General features: G+C 35.8%; 1 protein-coding gene across 3 annotated transcripts in view; it reads left to right on the top strand.

Moving 5' to 3' along the window:
- EYA1 (EYA transcriptional coactivator and phosphatase 1) overlaps window positions 1–22577 on the top strand; it is a 340778-nt gene that overhangs the window by 9897 nt on the left and 308304 nt on the right. For all 3 annotated transcript variants that reach the window (XM_074386773.1, XM_074386775.1, XM_074386774.1), the window contains exon 2: window positions 2011–2115. In XM_074386773.1, the coding sequence (XP_074242874.1) occupies window positions 2083–2115 (33 nt within the window). In that variant the 5' untranslated portion in view covers window positions 2011–2082. The remainder of the gene's footprint in view (window positions 1–2010; window positions 2116–22577) is intronic.

The following is a 22577-nucleotide window of genomic DNA, read 5'->3' as shown; positions in this document are numbered from 1 at the left end:
ACAAATGAAATACCTTTCATGCTCATGTAACTTGACCATTCTTAATACCTTAAACTGTTCAGTAAGTTCAATATGGAAATATAGGAAAGAAACACATGGGAAATAATCCTGGAATATCAAATATACAGCTTTTGATTGAAACGTGTTCAAAGAACAGGTATGGAGAGGATGGGAATTTATGGGAACTCAGAGGGGGCTTTGTCTTAGACCTGCTCCCTTCTGTGAGGAATGAGACTGGGCTTTGTCTTACCTCATATAGGTGCACTGTGGGCAATTTATGTGAAAGCACTTGGCCAACTGTAAAGCTTTTTGCCAATGTAAGGCAGGATTATTATCATTATTTTAAAATCCCACCTTGGTGCCTGGAACAGTTAATGTGCCTCCTGAGAGTAACATAAGCAATGAAAACAGTCTAGGATATTCTGTAATATCTCTTCCCTAATTATGCAAAGAATCCTCTAAAAGCGATGCAGTTGAATTTTAAGATTCTGTTCTGCAATTGTGTAAAATTCAAAATAGAGTGTTTTTTTTTTTTTTTGGTGTAACATACCATGAATACATTTATATGATTTTTATTTACTCACAACTTAACATTATGAAATTGTTTCTTGTTAAAATCACAAAAACATAGTGCTTTAGTATGGCTTCTGTAAATTTTAAGAATCTAGTTATTTATGCTTTATGTTGTCCAAAAGCATCAACTTTATGTTGACAGCAGATTGGACATACGTTTGCAGCGTTGATAAGGAGCAAAACAAACAAGTGATAATTCTCCTAGGACTTAAAAATTACTTCTTAAATAAGCCATGCTTGGAATATTTTACCTGAAAATTATGTGTGTAAATATTAAATTATAAAATATGAAATAGTTGTGTAAAATATAAAGCTGCAAGATACTATTCAGTTGAAATTTCTCATTTCCCAGATGAGACAACTGAGATTCAGATAGCTTATGTTATTCACATGAGATCATTCAGCTGTTTAGTGGCAGAGTCAGAACTTGAATTGAAATCTCTTGACTTCCACCCACTGCAGTAGCTTTCCTAACAGGCGAGCATGCAGAAATTCAAGTATTTTTATAAAAAGTGATACTGAAATTGCACTACTACATGTTCTCTGTTGTGTAATTTTATCTTGGGTAATATTAAGATTGCACTTTACTTTTTTGCTTAAAATTACATGTATACTTAAATATCTGCATGAGTGTTTATGTGAGAGGTGAATAATTTCTCAGTTGCCAAGCCCAAGCAAGAAAGCCTGAGATATCTTTTGAGTACCTCATTTGAGTATGAGCATACAAATTAATTCTGAAAGTTAGGAAATTAGAATTTGGATGGCTATATTATCTGTTTGAAGATAGCTACATGTAGAAATTTATTTTAAAATACCACATTTGTTGTCCATGTTTTGAAGCATCCCCCAAACCCCTTCTCCTGAAGGTGTTGAGTCTGAAGGTGCAGACTTGATCATCCATGAAACTGTGACCTAATGTAAACTTGCTAAGAAATAGTATAATAATATCCTTGCCCTAAGGGTAAAACACTCAACTCTAGCTTTTCTCTTTCATCCTTGCTCAGACTACAATCATATTTCTTTGCTAGTATTTCCTCTTTGCATTGTGGTGCAGCTGACGTTGATAGATAGCATGGAGAAACTAAATTCAAAAAGAAGAAAAAAGAAAAGAAAAAAAGCTCTTGTACTGTAGTCTCAAAAATAATGTGTGCAGAAAGCTCTTTAGCTGCTTGCCCTGCCCCCCTACCATCCTTTCTTTCCTTGGGCTGCAGCTGCTGACAGCAGGCACAACTGAGCTGTAATTTGGCCACATTTGGCTCATGTAAATTGTGATAAACAGTGAGCCCATAATATTTATTTTAAAGATTCATTCAGTGAAGGTAAGTGTTCTTGACTTGTGTATACATGCTGGTAAATGGAAAGCTGCAGATGTGAAGACCAGATCTGAATTGCATGCCACACAATTAATACGACTGCATGATGCTCTGTTGTTCACAGGTGCAAGGGTGTTGGAACCCTTTGAAGAAGTGTGTAGCTAATAGCCCATACATAATTCAGAAGAAGTCTTCAATGGAAGACCCCCGGGGGATAAATGGACAGTCTGTAAGTAAACAGAATGTCAGTCCGAAGGAAAGAGTTATTACTTTTAAAATTATAATGGCATTTTTATAGTAACTTGAGAATCTGGAAATTTCTCAAAAGCTCTGTACCAATGTACCAATTTTTAATGATTTTGAAGGTTATGAATTAAGGAGTATACTATTTCATCAGCCTAACCTAATTTATATCTTTTATCAGAGGCATCAATTATCGAAAGTAGAGTCATAGCAGAAAAACCTAACCTTAATATTATGTAATTGTCCCAGTATGCATAAGATAATTTTTAGGCTTACAGTTTCTTTGACTCAGGAAAACATATATTTGTCTCATAAAACTTAAATTACTATCAATTTTTTGGATTATTTTATATGTATTTGTTTTATGGGTATACCTGTGTGTATGTGTCTTCAAAACAGGTGTTTAGTGGAGAAGTTTCACAGCTTGATGAACTGTTCAATGGGCCTTAAAATAAGAGAGCCTTAGATCCTATTTTGTTTGTTGACTTGTCAACAGAAGAAAAAGGGTTCACAGATTTTCTAAAGGTTTTTATCGGGAAGAAAGAAAGCTACCTTTGGTTCATACAGGAATATTCCCAGTTAGGGGTCATCTTACAAATAACTTTGAGTTATACAGAACTTGACTAATTCAATGAATTTTAGTTTTTAAAAAGCATATTTCATTAAGTTAAAGTTATCTTCTTGGAAAATTTCCATAGCAACATGTGGGGCGGCATCTGTGATTTTGTGTTGTAAGTTCCCTGGTCTGATATGATGCTTTCAGACCTGTGATTTCATAGCTCATCTTTGTTCACAGTGGAATTCTTACAAGCCTGAAGCATGATCTTTAGTAACACTGTTGTGGTTCCTGTAAATGTGTGTTTTACAAGACCTATTGGTGTTATGCAATAAGCAGGAACTGCTAATGGATGGGAATTTTAATAACAAATGGTCAAGTGCTATGAAGGTATCTTTGCAGTCACACTGTATGCAATTACAGAGTGTATTTATGGATCGCAAGTCAACTTGTGAGATAATTCACATAAAGCACTTTGAGATCACTTTGTATCATGTAGCTTTCACCCTAAACAGAAAACGAACTCAACCCATTTAATTCATTCCTTTGTTTGTTTAATACTCCTGTGATGGGTCTGTGATATTTGAATTTATTATGTTAAAATACATTTTAGTTTATACAAAATAAATGAAAACTAAACTCATTGATAACTTCTTACTGCCAGGTTTTGTCAACTCTGCTTCCTAGATGGAGGTAAGTTGATGCATTGGAGAATCATCAACTAATTTAATAATATCTGCAAAGAAATGCTGCCAATAATGTCTCCTTTGATGCCTTGTATTGTGCAAATTCTAATTTAAGATGGAAGACATTAACTAAGATTTGAGACTAAAATAATAAATAGGTAAGAAATGTAACGATTAAAATAATTTATTTTGGCCATCAGGTAAAAGACATGTGAGAGGGCAATCTAATTGCTTCTCATTTTGTCTTTTTCTTTGTTATGTGAGAGTGAAGCATTTTCAATCTTCAAAGGTATTCAGCTATCCCAGAGGTACAGAGCAAAAAAGGAGTATTTTTCATGGGCAAACACTGTGTGACACTGATTGGAGAATCCGTGTCCTGGCAGTTTGGCAGCTGCCTTAGCCAGGAGAGGTCACAGTCTTTTCACAGGCCCCCATGTGAAGCCTTGGGTGGGCTCCTCAGGCTTCCTTTGGCTCTCAGGTTTCTCCTTTCCTTTAGGAAGGTGAGGAGAGAGGCTCAAGGTGGGGAGAGAGGCTAAGATGGGAAGAGAACCTAGAACATAGTTGAAAGCACTAAGGTTACTAAAGAATATAAAGAATTTAAAGGTGGTTGTGCCACTGTACTCCAGCCTGGGTGAAATAGTAAGGCCCTGTCTCCTTAAAAAAAAAAAGAATTGAAAAGAATCCTGGACCAGTAAGCAGAGTGCTCACAAATGACTAAATTTTCCCTTGCTTATCACATTCATCTTTCATAAGTTTATGTCACAAAACTTTTTCAGCCATATTCAGAGTAACCCCCAGTGCCCACTTCAACAGTTAACAGCATTCTGCCATTCTCATTCCGTCTTCCCGCTACCTACTCATCACACCACCACTGAAAAATGATAAAATGTTTTTTAAGATAAAATGAACATGCATTAAAAGGCACAAATCTTAACTGTCCTATTTTGACAAATGGAGGTAGCCATGTTACCTATACCTTGTGTCATATATTGGTACATCTCCATCTTCTCAGAAAGTCCTCTCAGACCCCTTCACACTCAGTACCCCCTCAATACCCATCCTCTGACACCACAGGCAACCACTGTTCCAATTGTTTCTACTTTTGATCAGTTTTGCCTATTCTAAAATTTCGTGCAAATGAACTTTGTGTTTAGAATAGGCAAAAATCCTCAGTGTGTTTCTGGCTTCTTTCACTTAGGACCATGTCTGTGAGAGTCAGCAGTGATGTTGCATGTCTCTGTAGGTTACCCTTTTTTGCGGATGAGTTGCATTCATTATACATTCTTTTTAAAATGTAGAAAATATATGCCAAGAACTTATCTGGGAATCTTGATTTTTGTATCTGTTAAATGAGAAAAGTGAAATCCATATAACCTAAGGTCCTTTCCAGCTTTATTATTGTGTATCTCTTTCTTCCATATTATAGCCCTTTGCTCACAGAATTACACATGCTATAATGGTACATTCTGGATTGTGCCTCTTCTAGTAAGGCTGAAATACTTGCCTCCCTAAGCATATTCCTAATAGGAATAGGACCTTTGATCTTGTTAGAAAGATGATATGAAAAGCAAAAAACAACAAAAAAAAAAAACTTAAAGTTTTTCCACACAATGCCAGCTTGCAAAGCATATTTGTAACTCAACATGGGCTATTATTAGTATAATATTATGAATCTTGATTGCCTTTGTAAACAGCAATTCTTTCTCAAGTCTCAATGGTTCTTTTTCTACTCCATAGATAGACAAGTGACAAGATTGAAAGAGAAGGTGGCGACACCTCTTCATGTCTTTCTTTTAGCTCAGATCTCTGGGCCGAGGAGGAGGTTGACAAGCACTACCAGAGTACTTTTGGCTCCATGATATCTGGTGAGCCCAGAGAGTCTCTCTCTCTCTGCGGGAGAGGAGCTTCCCTGTGGTTTCAGTGGATGGGAGAGTGGCAGTGCAGGGAAGCCCTTAAACAAGGGTGTGTTCATTCTTCATGTTGGTGCTACCACTGTCATTGTGAGATTTGAAGCTAAAAATTCCGAGGGGACTGATGATACTTGAGGGAGGGGAAATAACTAATTGTGTGAATATTGGAAAGTGCAATAGTCCTATCATGTAGCCTCTTGACCTAGCAGAGCTTTGGAAATGTGACTATCCTATGCTGAAAGACCATGGGCAGAGGTGAAGCTACTTCTTATTTTGATCCTTTGTAGACACCACCCTGAGTAGAAATGTGAAATCAGAAAGTCCACCTTTCTAATTCTGAAATGTTCTGCTTATATGTCTCCTGCATTTAGGAAAAGGCAGTTACACGTATGATTTTGTAAGCTCTGTCCACTCCTCTCTTCACCTCATGAGGACATCAAGGAGGGAGGAGGTTTGTGGGGTTTCACATCACTTCTGTCATGATCTTGGCCACTCCTCTATTTGCCTCTGAGGAGTTCCCATTTGGATGGGCACAGTTCCACTCTCTCAGCAGCCACGGCAGTAGAATTGCTGATCCCTCAGTGGTTGTCCCGATCTAAGGTAAACACTTCAAACACAGGCACCGAACAGCTGAGCTATAGCCACTTCTTTCAGTTTCTTTAGTTTATGAGGATTTCTAGAAAGAAAACATGTCAAGATTTAAAAAAAGCACCTACTCACTTTTTAAAAGTGAATTTTAAAAACAAATCATTCTATTTTCCTTATGAAGTTGTGAGGGCTGCAGTTAAAAACCTACCACTCAATAATCCAAAACCTGTGTCTGAATCAAATAGAGAGCCTAGTTTTTAGAAACTACATTTTAGATTTGGAATCACAGGACCTGGTTTTACATTTTACTAGTTGTATGACCTGGGCAGATTTAGAAGCATCAGTCTCTTCTGCTATAAAACAGATGATAATATTTGCCTTCTCTAATTTAAAATCACAATTTTGTAGGTCAAGTGGGATCATGTATTCAAATGTTCTTTGAAAACTGAAAAGCACAATATAACTCTAATGCACTTTTTATTGGAAACATCTCTAGAAGAATGTGGTCATGAATAAAAAATTATCTGGCCACCTGCAAGTCTACAATACAATTTTAAAAATGTAACCATCACACCTGCATCAGGTATTATAGACACCAATCCTGCATATGTTTGATCCTGGTGTTATCAGCTCATGTATTACGGGGAGAATTAGGTCTCCTGAGACTCTGAAAGGAGAATTTTGTTATAAATGGTAGATAGTTAACTTACTTTTCTTTCTTTCTTTTTTTTTTTTTTGAGACGGATTCTCACTCTGTCTCCAAGCTGGAGTGCAGTGATGCCATCTCTGCTCATTGCAACCTCTGCCTCCTGGGTTCAAGCAATTCTCCTGCGTCAATCTCCTGAGTAGCTGGAACTACAGGCATATGCCACCACACCCAGCTACTTTTTGTGTTTTTAGTAAATAACGGGGGTTTCACCATGTTGACCAGGATGGTCTTGATCTCTTGACCTCGTGATCCACCCGCCTCGGCCTCCCAAAGTGCTGGGATTATAGGCGTGAGCCACCGCGCCTGGCCTGCCAACTGGGGGTAGTCTTTTTGGTTGTGATGGGTACTCAGCAAATAGATAATAGTTTGAATTTGGGAAGGCAGTTAGGCATAGTGTAGTGAAGAGAACCTTGACTTGGATTCAGAATTCCAGGTTCTGTGTCACAGTTTATTCAAACGGTTCTTTCAAGAAATAACTTTATGAAAGTTATTTCAATTTCTAAGCCTCAATTTTGTTTTTCACTTGTAGAGATAACAGATCTATATTGCTGGCTCCCATGATGAATAAAGATATCGTATGCCAAAGCATTTGTAAACTGTAAAGCAGTATGTACAGCTGCTAGTGTCAAGGCCAGTGGGGCATCTTTTTGGAAAGGGCGGGACATTTCAAGTCAGACACATCTGCTTCAGTCTTGGCTCTGTACTCGGGCAAGTTTTTTTTCACCTCTCCAAGCCTCAGTTCTTTCTCATTTGTAAAGTTGGCAAAATAATACCTTTCTTGCATGATTGTGTGATTAAAAATAACATGAAAGAAATACCATGAATGAGAGCACCGATTCTGGACCCCAACTTCTTGGGTTCAAATTTGAGCTGGGATGGCCTTACTAGTTGTTATTTAATTAAAATATATTTGACTGGGGGAATAAGGTACTACGCTCTGTTAATTTTGATGTAATGGACAGACATTCACAGGGTTAAGATAAGGTTATGACTTGCAATATCAGACCATACTGGAAGGAATCAGGCAACATTTTTCATTTGAACAGGCAAGGCTGGCTTGGGCACAGTAAAGGAGCCTGGGACGGAATGTGATCTGAGGGTTTCAAAGAGACTGGACGTCAAAGTTCACATTGGGCACCAGGTTGTATTAGCTGTTGGGTATTTTCAGTAAAAAATAAAACCTTGACAGGAAAATTACTCCAGAGCCAGGACAGTGACATGTTTATATTTCCAGGGCCAAACACAATGTCAGGCCCTCTATGTGCACTCAGTAAATGTTTGTTTATCTGAGCTGGCCAACATCTTGTGTTCTGGTGTAGCTCACTTGGTCCATATGCACCAAACAGATGGAGTGAGACAAAGATGAAAATTGCTTGTGGCTGATGCTGGAAAGAAAGAAAAAAGGGGCCGTAACCATTGAGATTCATTGCCCCTGATGCCTCTGATCTGGCACTCTTATCATGCAGGAGTCTCAGCGTAAAAAATGTGAACTGGTGTCAGTGAGCAGTTAGCAATTGTGGCATGTGGATCTCTCTGAATAAAAGCCACAGGCTTTAGGGCCCTGTGTGTGTGTGTGTGTGTGTGTGTGTGTGTGTGTGTGTGTGTGTGTGTGTGTTGGGTGGGGTGGGAGTTGGGGAGAGGGCTAGGGAGGGTGGTTTAAAAACTTAAAAAGAAATCTGGTAATCACCAGAAGTGTGAGCTACAGTAAGAAAGCTATTTTGGTATAGCAATAATACAATTAACTTATTCTATAAAGGACCAGATAGGAAATATTACAGGCTTCCAGGCCACAAAGTCTATCATAGGCATTCAACTCTGCAGATGTGGCATGAAAGTTGCCTTGGACATATGGAACAGTCCCAGGATAATGTTAATGCATATAGATAAAATGAGGATCCATGTATCGTTCTGTTGTTACCCCAGTCAGCCTTTCTTATCTGGGGATGGGATGCAGAACTTGTGAATAAAGAGGGCCAACTTAAGGGGCTTGGGCGTCCAAGGATTTTGCTATCTGTGAGAGTTATGGAACCAGTCCTCCACAGATACCCAGGGATGACTGCCCCTGGATGCCAGGTGGGTTTACCATTGTGCGTCCTCTCCTCTCAAGATTTCTCATTTTGTTCCTATCAGGCTAGCCCTGACATCTTGAATACGACTGTTTCCTCTTTCTGGGTCTCATTTTCTTTATCTGAAAAATGGAGAATTTGGCAGATGATCTCTTCTAACACAGTATGATTCTACTGGTGTCCTTATTGTATTGAATAACTGAAGTTAATAAAGTCTTTGCATCACAAAATAAATGTGTGGTGGTCACCCAGGGATGGGCAGAAAGACCAATCATCAAATTCAAGCACCTGTGTTAACTCAGGTACCCAGTTTGGTGATCCAGTGCTATAATTCCTGGATTGCATTTATACCCTAGTATGATACATTTCTATACTTCTAAATCCTGCTTGACTATTTTTCCCCCAATCTTCTTCATTCCTCAGCCAGTGAATCTTATTGTAGGGCCCATAGCATATCTTTATGTTGACTCTAATGCGATGATTCTTTGATGTCCATATTTCTGTCCATCCATAATTTTATTTATGTATAATATCATATACAATGTTCCTATGATTAATTTTAAAACATGCCTAGAATAGTGGTAAAGAAGGATACAATTTATATCCCATTTCCAGGATGTCTTTGTGGTGATTTTAGAATATGTTCGCAAATGCTTTGATATTCCTCCCTTTAAGAGATGGAGCCTCTAGAGGAGCCCTTTGGATAATAAACTCTCTCCTTGAGTGTGGTCTGTAGTGACTCAATTCTAAAAGGGAGAAAAAAACAGCAGACGTGACAGTGTGCCACTGTGGACATTAGGTCACAAAGGTCCCTATGGCTTTCTCCCTGATCTCTGTTGGATCAACAAGCCAGCTGCCATGTTGTAAGGACACTCAGGCAGTCCTGTGGAGGGGCCCATGTGGCCAGCAACTGAAGCCTTCTGTAATAGCCATGGGAGTGAGCTGTCTTACAAACGGATCCTTCAGCCCCAGTTAAGCCTTCAGATGACTGCAGCCCCAGCAGACAGCCAAGGTGTGTTCTCATGAGACCCTGAGCCAGTACCACCCAGCTAATCTGCTCCCAGATTTTTGTCCCTCAAAAATTATGTGTAAGGGCTTTAAACTGATAATTAGCATATGTTTTATTCTAGCTTGTATTGTTCACTCTAACTTAAAAGCCTGTTTGCCTTTTAGGCCATGAGCTGTTTGAGGGCAGAGGATACGCAAAAGAAACAGCCACACTCCCTCTGTCAATCAGTCCTTTCACTATTTTGCACATTGTAGATGTGCAAAATGTTTTGGTTGAATGAGTGAATAAGCACAATTGCCTGGAGCTGAGGTTCTGTAAACAGAAAAAGATCTTCAGGAGTGCTAGTGTGGCAGCTGTAGCCTCCACTTGTCTCCAGGGAATCAAACACCTTTGGAAATAGGCCAGGATCAAGCTCAGAGGTTTTTTTGGTCTGCCAGGTTTCATGAAGGTAAGAGGTATCCTAAAAACACCACTGCTATTAATTAAACATCATTAACTGGAACTCCATTCATTGAAAATTTTTGATAATTTGAAGATGAGGTTAATTTTATAAATGTGCCTTTGTAAAAATAGGATAATAAAGAAATTAAGAATATAGATTGATTCAGCTTATGTACATGAATATATGAAACTAGGTGGGCAAAATATTTTAACAATCACATACCAAAAATTTCATATGCTTTTTGCTAATACATTCTATTCATTGAAGAGATTTTTCTAAGGTACTCAATTAGATTAAATTAGATCAATTAATGTTTTTATTTCAAAAGAATTCATGAAATTTCCTTACTTGGTCTCCCAAATTCAAACAACATAAATTAGACTCACATTCTCATATTTTTTTTTAAATTTTGATTTCATGCAACTCTGTGACACTGTACTCCCATCTTGTATCAATAAAACAGTAACTGAACTTACATTCTTACCACATTAATTTGGTGCATACCTGGGAGGGTAGAGGAGGGAGCATGGGTTTGTCAGGCAGTGACGGCTTGTGTTGCAGTCCTGACTCAGCTGCTGTCCAAGTGTGTGCAAATCTCTGATCATCTCTGAGCCCCCATCTTCATCTCTAAAACGAGGATAATATTTCAATCCTGGGTATTTTAGAATGGTTGTGAGGATCAAAGGGCAATCATGAGTGCCTTTAGTAAGCAATGTAGTAATATACAAACTCTACATGTTTATCAAGAGCATATCTTAAAATACTGCAAATGTGTGTATTTTCTTCCAGGCAGTATTCCAAAACAAAAACAACAAAACTTCCTGTGTCCTCTTTACCATTTTTTCATTCTTTTTGTAAGTAAAGAGAAAAAAAGAAACTTTTTAAAAAAATTACTGATTTTATTTAATTGGTTTTTCATTTTGAAATATGCTGTCTATGGTCCAAAGGTAAGCCAGAGATCATTGCATTGGGCCATAGAAATATTGTAATGGATGACATACTTGTACCCATTCTTGTTGTTACTTAATTTAGGTATAAACCAAAATTCCATTCAGGGATTCCAGAATTCATGGTAATTTATTTTGATGTTTAGAAATACTCAAATTTTTTACTGTATCAAAAACAATTGGCAAAGTTATATAGTGTGTGCTGATTTCTTTCTTTAATAAGGCTGTTGTATTTCTTTCAAAGTATAGCTATCATAGGGATGTTTTTCAAGAATAAAATTTTGTGCTTTGCATATTCAGGTATTAACTTTAATGCTAGTCATATTTTACAAGTCTAAAAATGAATGCTGCGTTGGGATTGATTATTTAAGATAACATTTCTAATTTCTATTTACAAAAATTAGGTGTTTCTGTCATAAGTAAAAATGACCAGGTGCACATTTTACTTTATTCATTCTCAGTGCTCACACTGGTGATTTTTAGTGATGTGTTCATGTAAGTTTCTGTGAAACGTTAGCAAAATACATGTTTACCTGGCCTCATTTGATAAGCTGGGAGAGTTAACTTGAAAACTGAGTTCAAAAATATTTTGTATGTGAAATTATGTATCTTAAAATGTTTCTATTTGGTTAGTTATGCCTAAATTGAACACTTGTGTTCTCAAAATAGGAAGCTGTTGGTGATTAAATGGAACTCAAATAACTTACAAATTTCATTCATAAATTAGCTTTTATTAAAATTCATTTGTTAAAAAGTTTACATTAAATATTAGAATTAGTTGTTTGCTCAGCTTCCAAATTACTTGGAGAAAGAAGTACAGTCACTATTTACTATGGGCTCACAAAATCAGTACTGTATTTTAGTTTCATCAATTTCATTTTATTTTATCTAGTCTTTTAAAAAAATGATAATCTTTCTGTTTGCCCTAGGATAATTTTCTAAAATACCATATCTCAAAATTGGTATATATCTTTCTTACACATTTGGAATTTAAACCGTGAGCCAGGCTGCCATCTTAAACCAGAATGGTAGCCGATAAAAATTTTCAAATGAACATATGATCTATTTATGACATTGAATGAGGACTATAATTCACAGAACCATTAGTAATGGCAGCAAGAGTAATAACAGGGCTAATTCACACAAGCGTGCAATGAGATTCTATGGTGAACTTCTCATTACTTTGAGGATTAGAGTCCTTTGAAAGTTACATTAACTTTTTGCGACAAAAGTGATTGATTTGCTGCAATTGTAATTGAGATTAGTGGCTTTCACCTTCTCTGCCAATAAGAATTGAATAGATTTTTATATTACTTTAGAAGACCAGGCCCAGAAATTTTTTTTTTCTTTTTTTCTTTCTTTCTGACATGGAGTCTCACTCTGTCACCAAGGCTGGAGTGCAGTGGCACAATCTCTGCTCACTGCAATCTCTGCCTCCCAGGTTCAAGCAATTCTCCCGCCTCAAGCCTTCTGAGTAGCTGGGATTATAGGTGCCTACCACCACGCACAGCTGATTTTTGTGTTTTTAGTAGAGACAGTTTCACCATGTTGGCCAGGATGGTCTCGATCTCTTGACCTTGTGATCCAATTGCCTTGGACTCCCAAAGTGCTGGGATTATAGACATGAGTCACCATACCATACCTGGCCCCAAAATTCTTGTAATGTTCTTACCCACCTTAAAACATGAGAACACAGTAAATGCGAAAGGCACTTGTAAAGGTAGAAAAACAATTTTATAATCCTATAATGATGTTTTAACATGATAAATGTATTTTGCTATGAAACAAAAATATAATAGAATTTCATATTAACATGATTGAAATACCATTCCAAGAGTCCTTTCAAGTTGTTGCCAAAAAATTTGCTTGAGATCAGGTGTCAGGTGCAGTGGCTCACACCTGTAATCCCACCAATTTGGGAAGCTAAGGATTGCTTGAACCCAGTTTAAGACCACCCTGGACAACATAGTGAGACCACTATCTCTAAAAAAAATAAAAACATTAGCTAGATGTGGTGGCATAGGCCTCTAGTCTCAGCTACTTTGGAGCCTGAGTGGGGAGGAGCGCTTGAGCTCTGGAGGTCAGGGCTTCAGTAAGCTGTGATCACACCACTGCACTCCAGCCTGGGTGACAGAGAGACCCTGTGTCAAAAAAAAAAAAAAAAAGTTTGTATTGATAGCTGAATTTTCCATACATTATATATTTTTAAGTCATTGAGCCACTAATAGTTCTTAAGCACTACAAGTTATGAAAAGAGATGAAATCAGCTGATTTTCTTGGGAGGTATTACTTCTATTTCTTTGGACATGTCCAGTGTCTGTTACTACAGTAAATAAAGAACATGTATTAGTCACTTACCATGTAGCAGAGACTGTTCTAAGCACTTTATAAATACAGCTTTACCTCATTACCACTTGGTGATAATCTATTGGAGACTCCTGCATAGAGAATAAGGTGGAATTGGATTACTTCTAAAATCCTTTCCACTACTAAGATTTAGTGAATTCATGATTTATTACCTGGTGTTTAATGAAAGAGAGTAAGTGGGGCTATAAGGATAAAGGTGGTTTTTCTATATTCAAGGAGGCAAAATGCATAAAGCTCTCTCTTGTTCCTATGGGCTTAGCATATAATTTTAAAGAAACCTTGCTATATTTTTCCAGAAAGCCTCACATAAAGCACATACAGATTATAAATACTTTTGAAATTTCCATGCCAGTTTTCAAGCTCTCTATGAGCTCCATAATGTAGTAAATTCCCTTAAGTCTTCTTAATATTTGGCAAAATGACATATGATCCATGATTAAGCAATAAGCTTTATAAGCTTTAGCTGGTCATTAACTCAAGGAACTTACCCTGTTCCCGTTCTTTTCTCTTTCTTTTATTATCTTTCTAACAGAAACTCAGACTGATAGTCATAAATCTGAACTTAAAATGCGCTATCTAGCTGATTACTTGGTGACTAAGTAATAAGAACCTTTAAAAACATGTGTAGCCCTGAAAGAAAAGTGTAAGAGTCGTGCTTGTAAAATGCTTGGAAAACATTGACTTAGAGTTTATAAAGCAATTCACTTAACATTTTTTTGCGTTTGGGGGAAAAAAAGTATGTTTAGATTTTGATGGTTTAAAAATATATGTTAAGAGCCCTCATTTCATCATTTAAAGTTTTACAGAAGAGAATTCTACAGTGATTTCTCTGGTTAATAGATGCATGCATTTCTATGCATTATACTTTTAGAAATTTATGTAGTGAATCTCTAGATGCATCTTCATTTTACTTTGAACGGTGTTTTAACTTCTTATGTTTCTTGATATATCAAAATATAACAAAATTTGGAACTACATATGGGAAATTATTTATATTTGCCATATGTAGTTCCAAATTTTTCAGAAAATTAGACTATGACTATCTCAGTTAAATTAAAATGAAACTACAAAATGATGATCTTAGCCTTAATTTCATGTCACTGAAATGTGAGCGATATTGAGGACAGATTTGAGATATGACTGAAAACATTATATTCAGCCATTTTCATAGTTTTTGTTCTCAGTATTGGTTGATACTATTATTATTAATCTACCATATCTATCTACTTCTGTTGTACATTTTCATCTGTTGTTAGTCATACAATGTGTATTCTCTTTGATTCAATGCTAATTAATGCTGGCATAATTTGAGTTAGAAAAAAAAAAGATTTATTTTTTAAAAAGAGGGGACCCAAGTGTAGGACTGGAACAATAGTTAACGTATTGTGTCCAGTCACTTGACAAATGTTTCTGTTGTAACTTTCAAATTTAATTACCTGTTAGGATTCATGGTACTTTGGGAACCAGAATATATTTGCAGCTAACTACAAAGGTAATATAATTGCAATTCCTAAGTTTTAAAATGACGTGTCAATTTTTTAAATTTTTGCAAATACTATATTTCAGGTTATTTTACATGTATATATTTTTGAATGTAAAAGAAGAGTCACAGCTTTAGTCTTTATTTCTGATCTTCATTATCTCAGCTGTTTTAAACCCTTTGATAGCATTAGCACAAGCTGATGAGGAGCTAGATGTGCTCACTCAAGCTGAACTCTGGCCCTGGGGGTGTGAAGGTGGAAAGAGGAAGTGTTCTTCATCTCTTTCTCAGAGGTGTGATTCTGTTTACTTTGGAAAAAAAAGATACAAGTATCTCCTAAAGTGGATTAGACATGGCAAGACAAGATGATACATTTGTACTATAAACTCTCAAGCAGCTGTGAGAATGCAGGATGTGTGAAATTTCTTACCTTCTTAAAAATCTTGATAGAGTTGTAGTTAAGCTCTTAACAGTCAAAAACAAACTGCCAATGAAGTTTATTTTCTTTTTTGCTGAGTTTTCTGGACCATTGTTCCGCTTGAGGGGCCCTGTTTGTTAGTTTTGGCTCTGGACTTCTCTTCCTCGAGGATAAGCTCTCCTAAGGTACTTGTACAGGGCAGTGCTCAGGGACTGCCTAGCAGTTTCTTCACAGGCCCAGCTGAAGCATAATTCAACGGCATGACTTCCTGCCTCCGCAGAGGGGGTGGCCAGTGAGGGGGTTTGTATCTGTAATGTAAATACATAGCTGATTGTGGAAAAAACTGGGACATTATTGTTTGTTCTCATAAAAGGTTCCTGCTGCAAGTTTTATTTTAAAGTTGGCTTTTAGCCTTTTTTGCTGTGACTTGGATACTGATCTGATTTTCTGCTTTCATGCCCTTTATTAAAAATTTAAAATATTTAATTCAACATTAACTGTGCTTACAAGCCACATAGCAGAATAAAATCACATTACAAACATTGTAGTATTAGATTTTATCACCATTTATTTCTTCTAGCCTGTCCAGGGATTTCTTCATGTTCAGTAGAACTAATTTGCAGTCAGACATTGAGGTCTTCTAGAAGGCCAGCAGGCTCCAGAAATTAATTTATCCAAATAACCGATCCCTCCTAGGCCAACCATAGAGGAACACCAAAATGGCCTAAGAAGGCAGAGCCTCCTTTTGAAGTCTGGAATGTTTTGACTGACTTGAAACAGGCGGCTGGAATGAAAGGATAATTTTCAGTGACCCAGGGGATTTTTTTTTTTTTTTTTTTTTACCATTTTCAAATATTAGGTAAAACAAAGAGAAATTGCTTGCTCTAATTTAGAAAGACTTAGTAATCAGGAAGGCAACCAGACGGACATAAAGTTTCAAGGTCTATAGCAGAGGCTTATTTACTAAACCTAGATTGTTGGCAAAATCACAATTATTATACCCTTAAGAAAACTTAGAAGGGATAGGTTTTAGTTAATATGTCTGTATTTTCATCACTTATACAAGAATTATTTTCTTAGTATTTTAAAAAGAGAACATGAATTGTTTTTATTGCCATCTAAAAACTTTGCTATATTTTAATCTTAATTTGATTATATGAACAGGAGGCTATAATTAAAGTAGCTTACTATACTAAATTAGTTTACTAGAAATAAGGTAGATATTTCAAATTTGTCTGTTAAAAATTAATAGATTTTAAGGCCATTAGATTTTTAAAGTAAACTGTCAAATGGGCAGAAGCATTGCCTAGATGTAACAAATGCTTTTTGGCTCCCAACTCAGAAGAGATGAAAGCCATTTTCAAGAGATTCCTTCCTTGCATTCTATAATATTCATTGTCATGGGGGAAAAACATACTTTGTGTTTTTAGTGAAGAAAATAAATTGGAAATAGGCATTGGTAACAAAACAACTGTACAGTATATTAAGATATAAATGGCAAATGCTTCTTTTTACACGATACATTTCATGTGACCTATAGTGCAAATATATACTACCATAGTATTATTTAGGGATAAAGGGTTCAATAATGCTTGTAATTTAAAGGTTCTGGATATTGGTAGTTACTAACTGATTTTATGAACTTAGATTTTTTTATTTTACAATTTTGTAAGATTGTGAAGTAATACATGTACTAACAAGGTCACAAACATGTCAACCCTGTTCCTGGCCATTGTTTATTCTTTTAATTGGTAAAGTATGCAACGAATTAATTTGAACAAAAAGAAAATATAATTTTCTTTCTTTCAATATGTTTTCAGATGTTTGCTAATTTTTGAATTGGGTTGATTCATACTCTACATTCTCATTACTGATATTGTCAAACTTTATTTCTCTGAGTCTCATCTTTAATTTTTATGCTAGTTTTCTGTTTGATTAGATGTCCTAGCAAAGAAAGAGTGCATGGTAGTTATAAGAAAAATATCTGAAGGCTGAGTGCTTTCATGAGAGGTAAAGGTCACACTTTTCCTAGATGTGACAGAGAGAAAATAGCATTGTCCCTTCACCTTTACATCCTCTTCAAGTTTTTCTTTTAGCACACTGAGATTCTGATTTTAAAAATGTCAGCTGTCTAATAAGTTGTGAGAAACAGACAGTGGAAAAGAAGGAAATTGAGAGGTTTAAGTGATGGTTTACCGGGGCCAGCAATATTGACCACTTTTGGAGAGATGAGTTAAGCTGACTTTGGTAAGAACTAAGACTCTCAGTAAGTATGTAGTAAAGATTTAAGAAATGTTTGCAGTTGAAAATACTGGTTGACAATTGGGAGATAATGGTTGCTTATACTGGTAAATTGTATAAATTTACCAGGATGTCCCCTATAGTTGTACGATGCACTGAGCGATGGGAAGAAATCAAAATTTCTAATTTTTAATTCTATCCTTTTGAAAAATATATATTTTTGTAGATTTTTATTATATGTAATATGTTAGTAAAGCACAATTTGTATATAATGTATAGATACATGTGTGCTGAAATTTTTACTAATGAGGAATTTTTTATTTAAAAAATTGGGAAACTGCTAGTTTAGACAATAGTTAGCATTTTGTACTTTATCCTGTATATTTCTCATTAAGAATTGGGGATTGTATATGTCAGATCAGGACTCTAAGTAATTAAAATATGAAATTTCATACTTAAAATTAATACATGCATATTGATAATTTAATTTTAGAGATCATATATATAGTATTTTTCTCTGTATTCTGGACAACATACTCAATGGGGCTTGATCATCTTTTGTCTTTAGAAAGTAATATTAGCTCTTTGGTTAAAGTAACTGTGATGCAAATGTATGCCATTGCATAAATATTACATTTATATATAATAATGACGAACCCTGGGTAAAAGGTAGCTGGTCTTTTCTTTGAAACTGTGTTAATAAACTTTATGATAACTATTTTTTTCAGTATTCATAGAGTCATCGTTTCTTTTGGTTTGAAATTACTATAAATTTGACATCTGGATAAGTTATATGATCTAGTTGTTTGGTAATAGAAGGCTTATTGAGGGCAGGATGCTTTTTTCAAAAAATTTTAAAAGATTTTCATGGAGAAGGAGTTCATCATAATATGTTTAGCTGCAAAAGACAGGATAGTAAATTTAATTTTGGGCATTTGAATCTGAGGGCTTTTGAAGCTGCCCAGGTGATGTTTGTAGACAGTTGAAAATTTGGATATGGGTTTCTGGAGTGGCCTGGTCTGAAAGTATAGATCTGGAATAATCAGCAAATAGGTAATACTGAAGCCAATATGTAAGGTGACCTAAGAAGGGATGTTGAGGGTAAAAAAGACCAAATGAGAAAAGATTTAGGGGGCTATTAGAACCAGTGAGAGAAGGAAAGGCCAACTATGAGGACTGAAGAGCAGCAGCTAAAGAGGTAGATGAAGCAGAAGGAGCAGGACAACTCCAAAAGGAGGAATAATCTGTGGTTCCAGGTTTCTTTGTGGAATTAAGTTAATTAAGCACCGAAAGTTGTGCAGTGGCTAGAACATGAGTAGTTTGAGTGGGACAGTGAAGGGTGGAATCCAGATTACTTGTATTGACAAGTAAGGGAGAAGTGAAGTGCTGGAGATACAGAATTGGGATTTAGCTACCCTTTCAAGAAGTTTGACTAGGGAAGTGTTGGCCATACCTAGGTAGAGACTAAGGACTGAAGAAAGATTTTTAGAGGAGAAGTTGTCTATGTAGGAGTGTGGGAAAGCCCAGTCTTCATCTTCCGATCCTAACCTATGCTTAAGGGGGCTCTGTCTCATATGCATCCTTCTCTTCAGAGAGCACAACATGGTAGGCAATGGTAGACACACTCTAAGGCTGTATTTTTGGCCATACTATGCAAATTTGTATTTGCATATTATAAATGTGTTACTGGCTGAGGATCATCTTGAACCATCTCTCAGAGTTCTACAAGCCATATTTTCCTCATTGGCTGCACATACACTGTGTGACTTCGCTGTCTAGCAAAAGCCACCTCCTATTTAGTAGTCAAAGGCCAACCATGTGAATTCACCCTGGTAACTCCAACTAGTTGTCCGCTCTCATCTTTCATCCTTCAAGAACTCTACCATGGCCTGTAGTAAGTTGATTTACAATGAGCCATTTACACATTTTTCATCCAATCAGTTGTGAACTCTCAGAGGAACACCGTATACTGTTTCTCAAACACTAGCCTATCACGTTCCCTGGTACTCAGTGGCTCTTCAGTGAAAATCGTTTAAATCGATGAGTAAATGAATGAAAGAATAAACAGAGTACATGAGAAAAGACCAACTGTAAGTATTGGGAGAGGAACCAAAAAACTGTCTTTGCGACTATAGGTTATTTGTATTAATTACACTCTTCCATGTATAACTGTCAAAGACCAACTTGATCTATAGAAGGGGTAATTATTACAACAAATTGGGATTATGTTGACATATCTGTTGATCCCTGTTTATTCAAAGTAGGGATATACTTAGTTGATTAATCCCATCCTTTTGAAAAGTATATATTTGTATAGGTTTTATATTTTATGTAATATATCAAAGTAAGGACATACTTTGTCATATTCATTATAACTTGTTGAGTAATAGAAAATAAGAATTTCAAAAGAAAGTTTGAATTGCAAAAAGACTTGTTGGGATTATTTAGAACATACAGTTATAGTTTTGATAGGGGCTGTAATGTTCAATGGACTGTTGTTGAAAAGTTTTTGTTTGCTTTAATTCTTATTTTCTTTACAAGAGTTACTCCCATTGCATAAGAATCTTCAAAGTAAGAGGAATGCAAATTAGTGTAAAAAGACTTGGGTTAAGAAATGTTTTACATAGTTTCCTATGTTTCCCATCATTTATTTGAATAATACCAGATTTGGCACTTTTCTGTCATGGCAGTACCCTAGTATGAACTGTAACAGTGGTAACAACGTGCTACTACATAATTAATTGGCTTATTTTTTTGATATTGAGATTCAACTTGATTTTGAGCTTGTGGTTAACTGAATGTGTTTACACAACAGTAACTGAACACTTTATTATACAATAATAAATAAAATTACTTTTTCTTAGAGTTGGGGTCCAGAAATTGGGAGGCAGAAAATTGGAGAAACTAGAGCCTAATTTTCAGATCATGTGACTTGGAATTCTATTTGGGCTTTGCCACTGACCAGTTGTGGGGACGCACATCAAATTACTTATTTGGCTTTCCTCATCTGAAAAATGAGCTCATAGAATTTCATGGGATTGCAAGAAACACATGATACAGTGCTTAACATACAGTAGCTACTGAACACTGGTCTCTGTCTTTCTTTCAAGATGATTTTGTTCTGCTTTCTTTTACCATACATTAAAAATGTGTAACTGATTGTCTCACCTTTCAACCTTGCTACCAGGAAGGAAGATCTGAGATAGGTGTACTGCTAATTATTGGGAGTTGTCTTATTTCAGATCTTAATACAATTTTTGCTCTACATTTTGTCTTCTTTTCTAACGTTTTTCAGTTTTCTTAAAAGATTTAGATATTTCTACAAAAATTATACATTGAAAATAAACTTCAAGTGTTACAATACACTATTTAAAAACTAAAGCAAAGGAAAGCTACCTCAAATTCTACTAATCAGAAATAACCATTGATATGATTTGGCTGTGTTCCCACCCAAATCTCAACTTGCATTGTATCTCCCAGAATTCCCATGTGTTGTGGGAGGGACCCAGGGGGAGATAATTGAATCATGGGGGCTGGTATCTCCTGTGCTATTCCTGTGATGGTGAATAAGTCTCTATCTGATAGGTTTATTGGGGTTTCTGCTTTTGCTTCATCTGTATTTTCTCTTGCCACTGCCATATAAGTAGTGCCTTTCACCTCCCGCCATGATTCTGAGGCTTCCCTAGCCACATGGAAATGTAAATCCAATTAAACCTATTTTTCTTCCCCGTCTCAAGTATGCGTTTATCAGGAGTGTGAAAATGGACTAATACATAGCATTAGATGTACATAATTCCAGACGTTTCTTGATGTTTATGTACAGATGAAAAATAATTTTATAAAAGTTAGATCATACCATGACTATGTTAATTAAAAATATTTCATTCTATTTGACATTAAAAGGAAAAAACCTGAAGCGAGGTAAAGAATTGCTAAACTACAGGAAAAAATGTTATTTTTACAAGTTATATCAACTTATAAAAGACAATCTCAAGAGCAAAAGATAAATACAAAACCTCAAAGTAAGAGTTATTTTTTAAGTAAAAATAGAGAGCTACCACATGATCCAGCAATTCCAGTGCTGTGTATGTATCCCAAATCAGCATATTAAAGAGATATCTGCTCTCCCATGTTTGTTGCAGCACTGTTAACAATAGCCAAGATTTGGAAGCAACCTAAGTGTACATCAACAGATAAATGGCTAACGAAAATGTGGTACATACACACAATGGAGTACTATTCAGCCATAAAAAGGAGTGAGAGATCCTGTCATATTGCAATGAAAGGCACAGAAAGATATTGCATGTTCTCATGTATTTGTGGGATCTTAAAATCAAATCGGTTGAACTCATGGCCATCATAAAGCAGAAGGATGGTCACCAGAAGCTGGCAAGTATAGTAAGCTGGAGAGGAAGTGGTAGGGTCAAGGTGTACAAAAGCATATTTAGAAAGGATGAATAAGATATACTATTTGATAGCATGATAGGGTGACTATAGTCAATGATAACTTAATTGTACATTTTAAAATAAAGAGTATAATTGAATGGTTTATACGTCAAAGGATAACTGCTTGAGGGGATGGTTACCCCATTTACTCTGATGTGACTGTTTCACTTTTGATATATGCCCGTATCAAAACATCTCATGTACTCAATAAATATACATGTCTGCTATCACCACAAATGTTAAAAATCGAAAATAGAATTATTTTAACTACAATTTCATACAGATCATTTTTAAACTATCAATTTTAGATAGACTATTGACTTTTTTGTGTAAAAGCTGAAGAAATTAGTCCATTTCTCAGTTCTTTCCCATCTTACAGTTATTTTTTTAAGTTATAACCTTTTGACATTGTCAGGATTTATAATATTCTGTTAGGAAAATTGTAATAGTTTTATTTTAAGTATATGAAATATGATACTATTTCAGTGAATTTAGGCTTTTTCACCATTCTTTTCTTTGTTTTAAAATGTTTAGTGGAATAATTTTTCAAGAAGAGCTATATGATTTTTGATATTTTGCAAGT

Source organism: Saimiri boliviensis, chromosome 15 (genome assembly GCF_048565385.1).
Source record: "Saimiri boliviensis isolate mSaiBol1 chromosome 15, mSaiBol1.pri, whole genome shotgun sequence".
Lineage (NCBI taxonomy): Eukaryota > Metazoa > Chordata > Mammalia > Primates > Cebidae > Saimiri > Saimiri boliviensis.
This window is presented reverse-complemented; position numbering and strand designations above follow the sequence as displayed.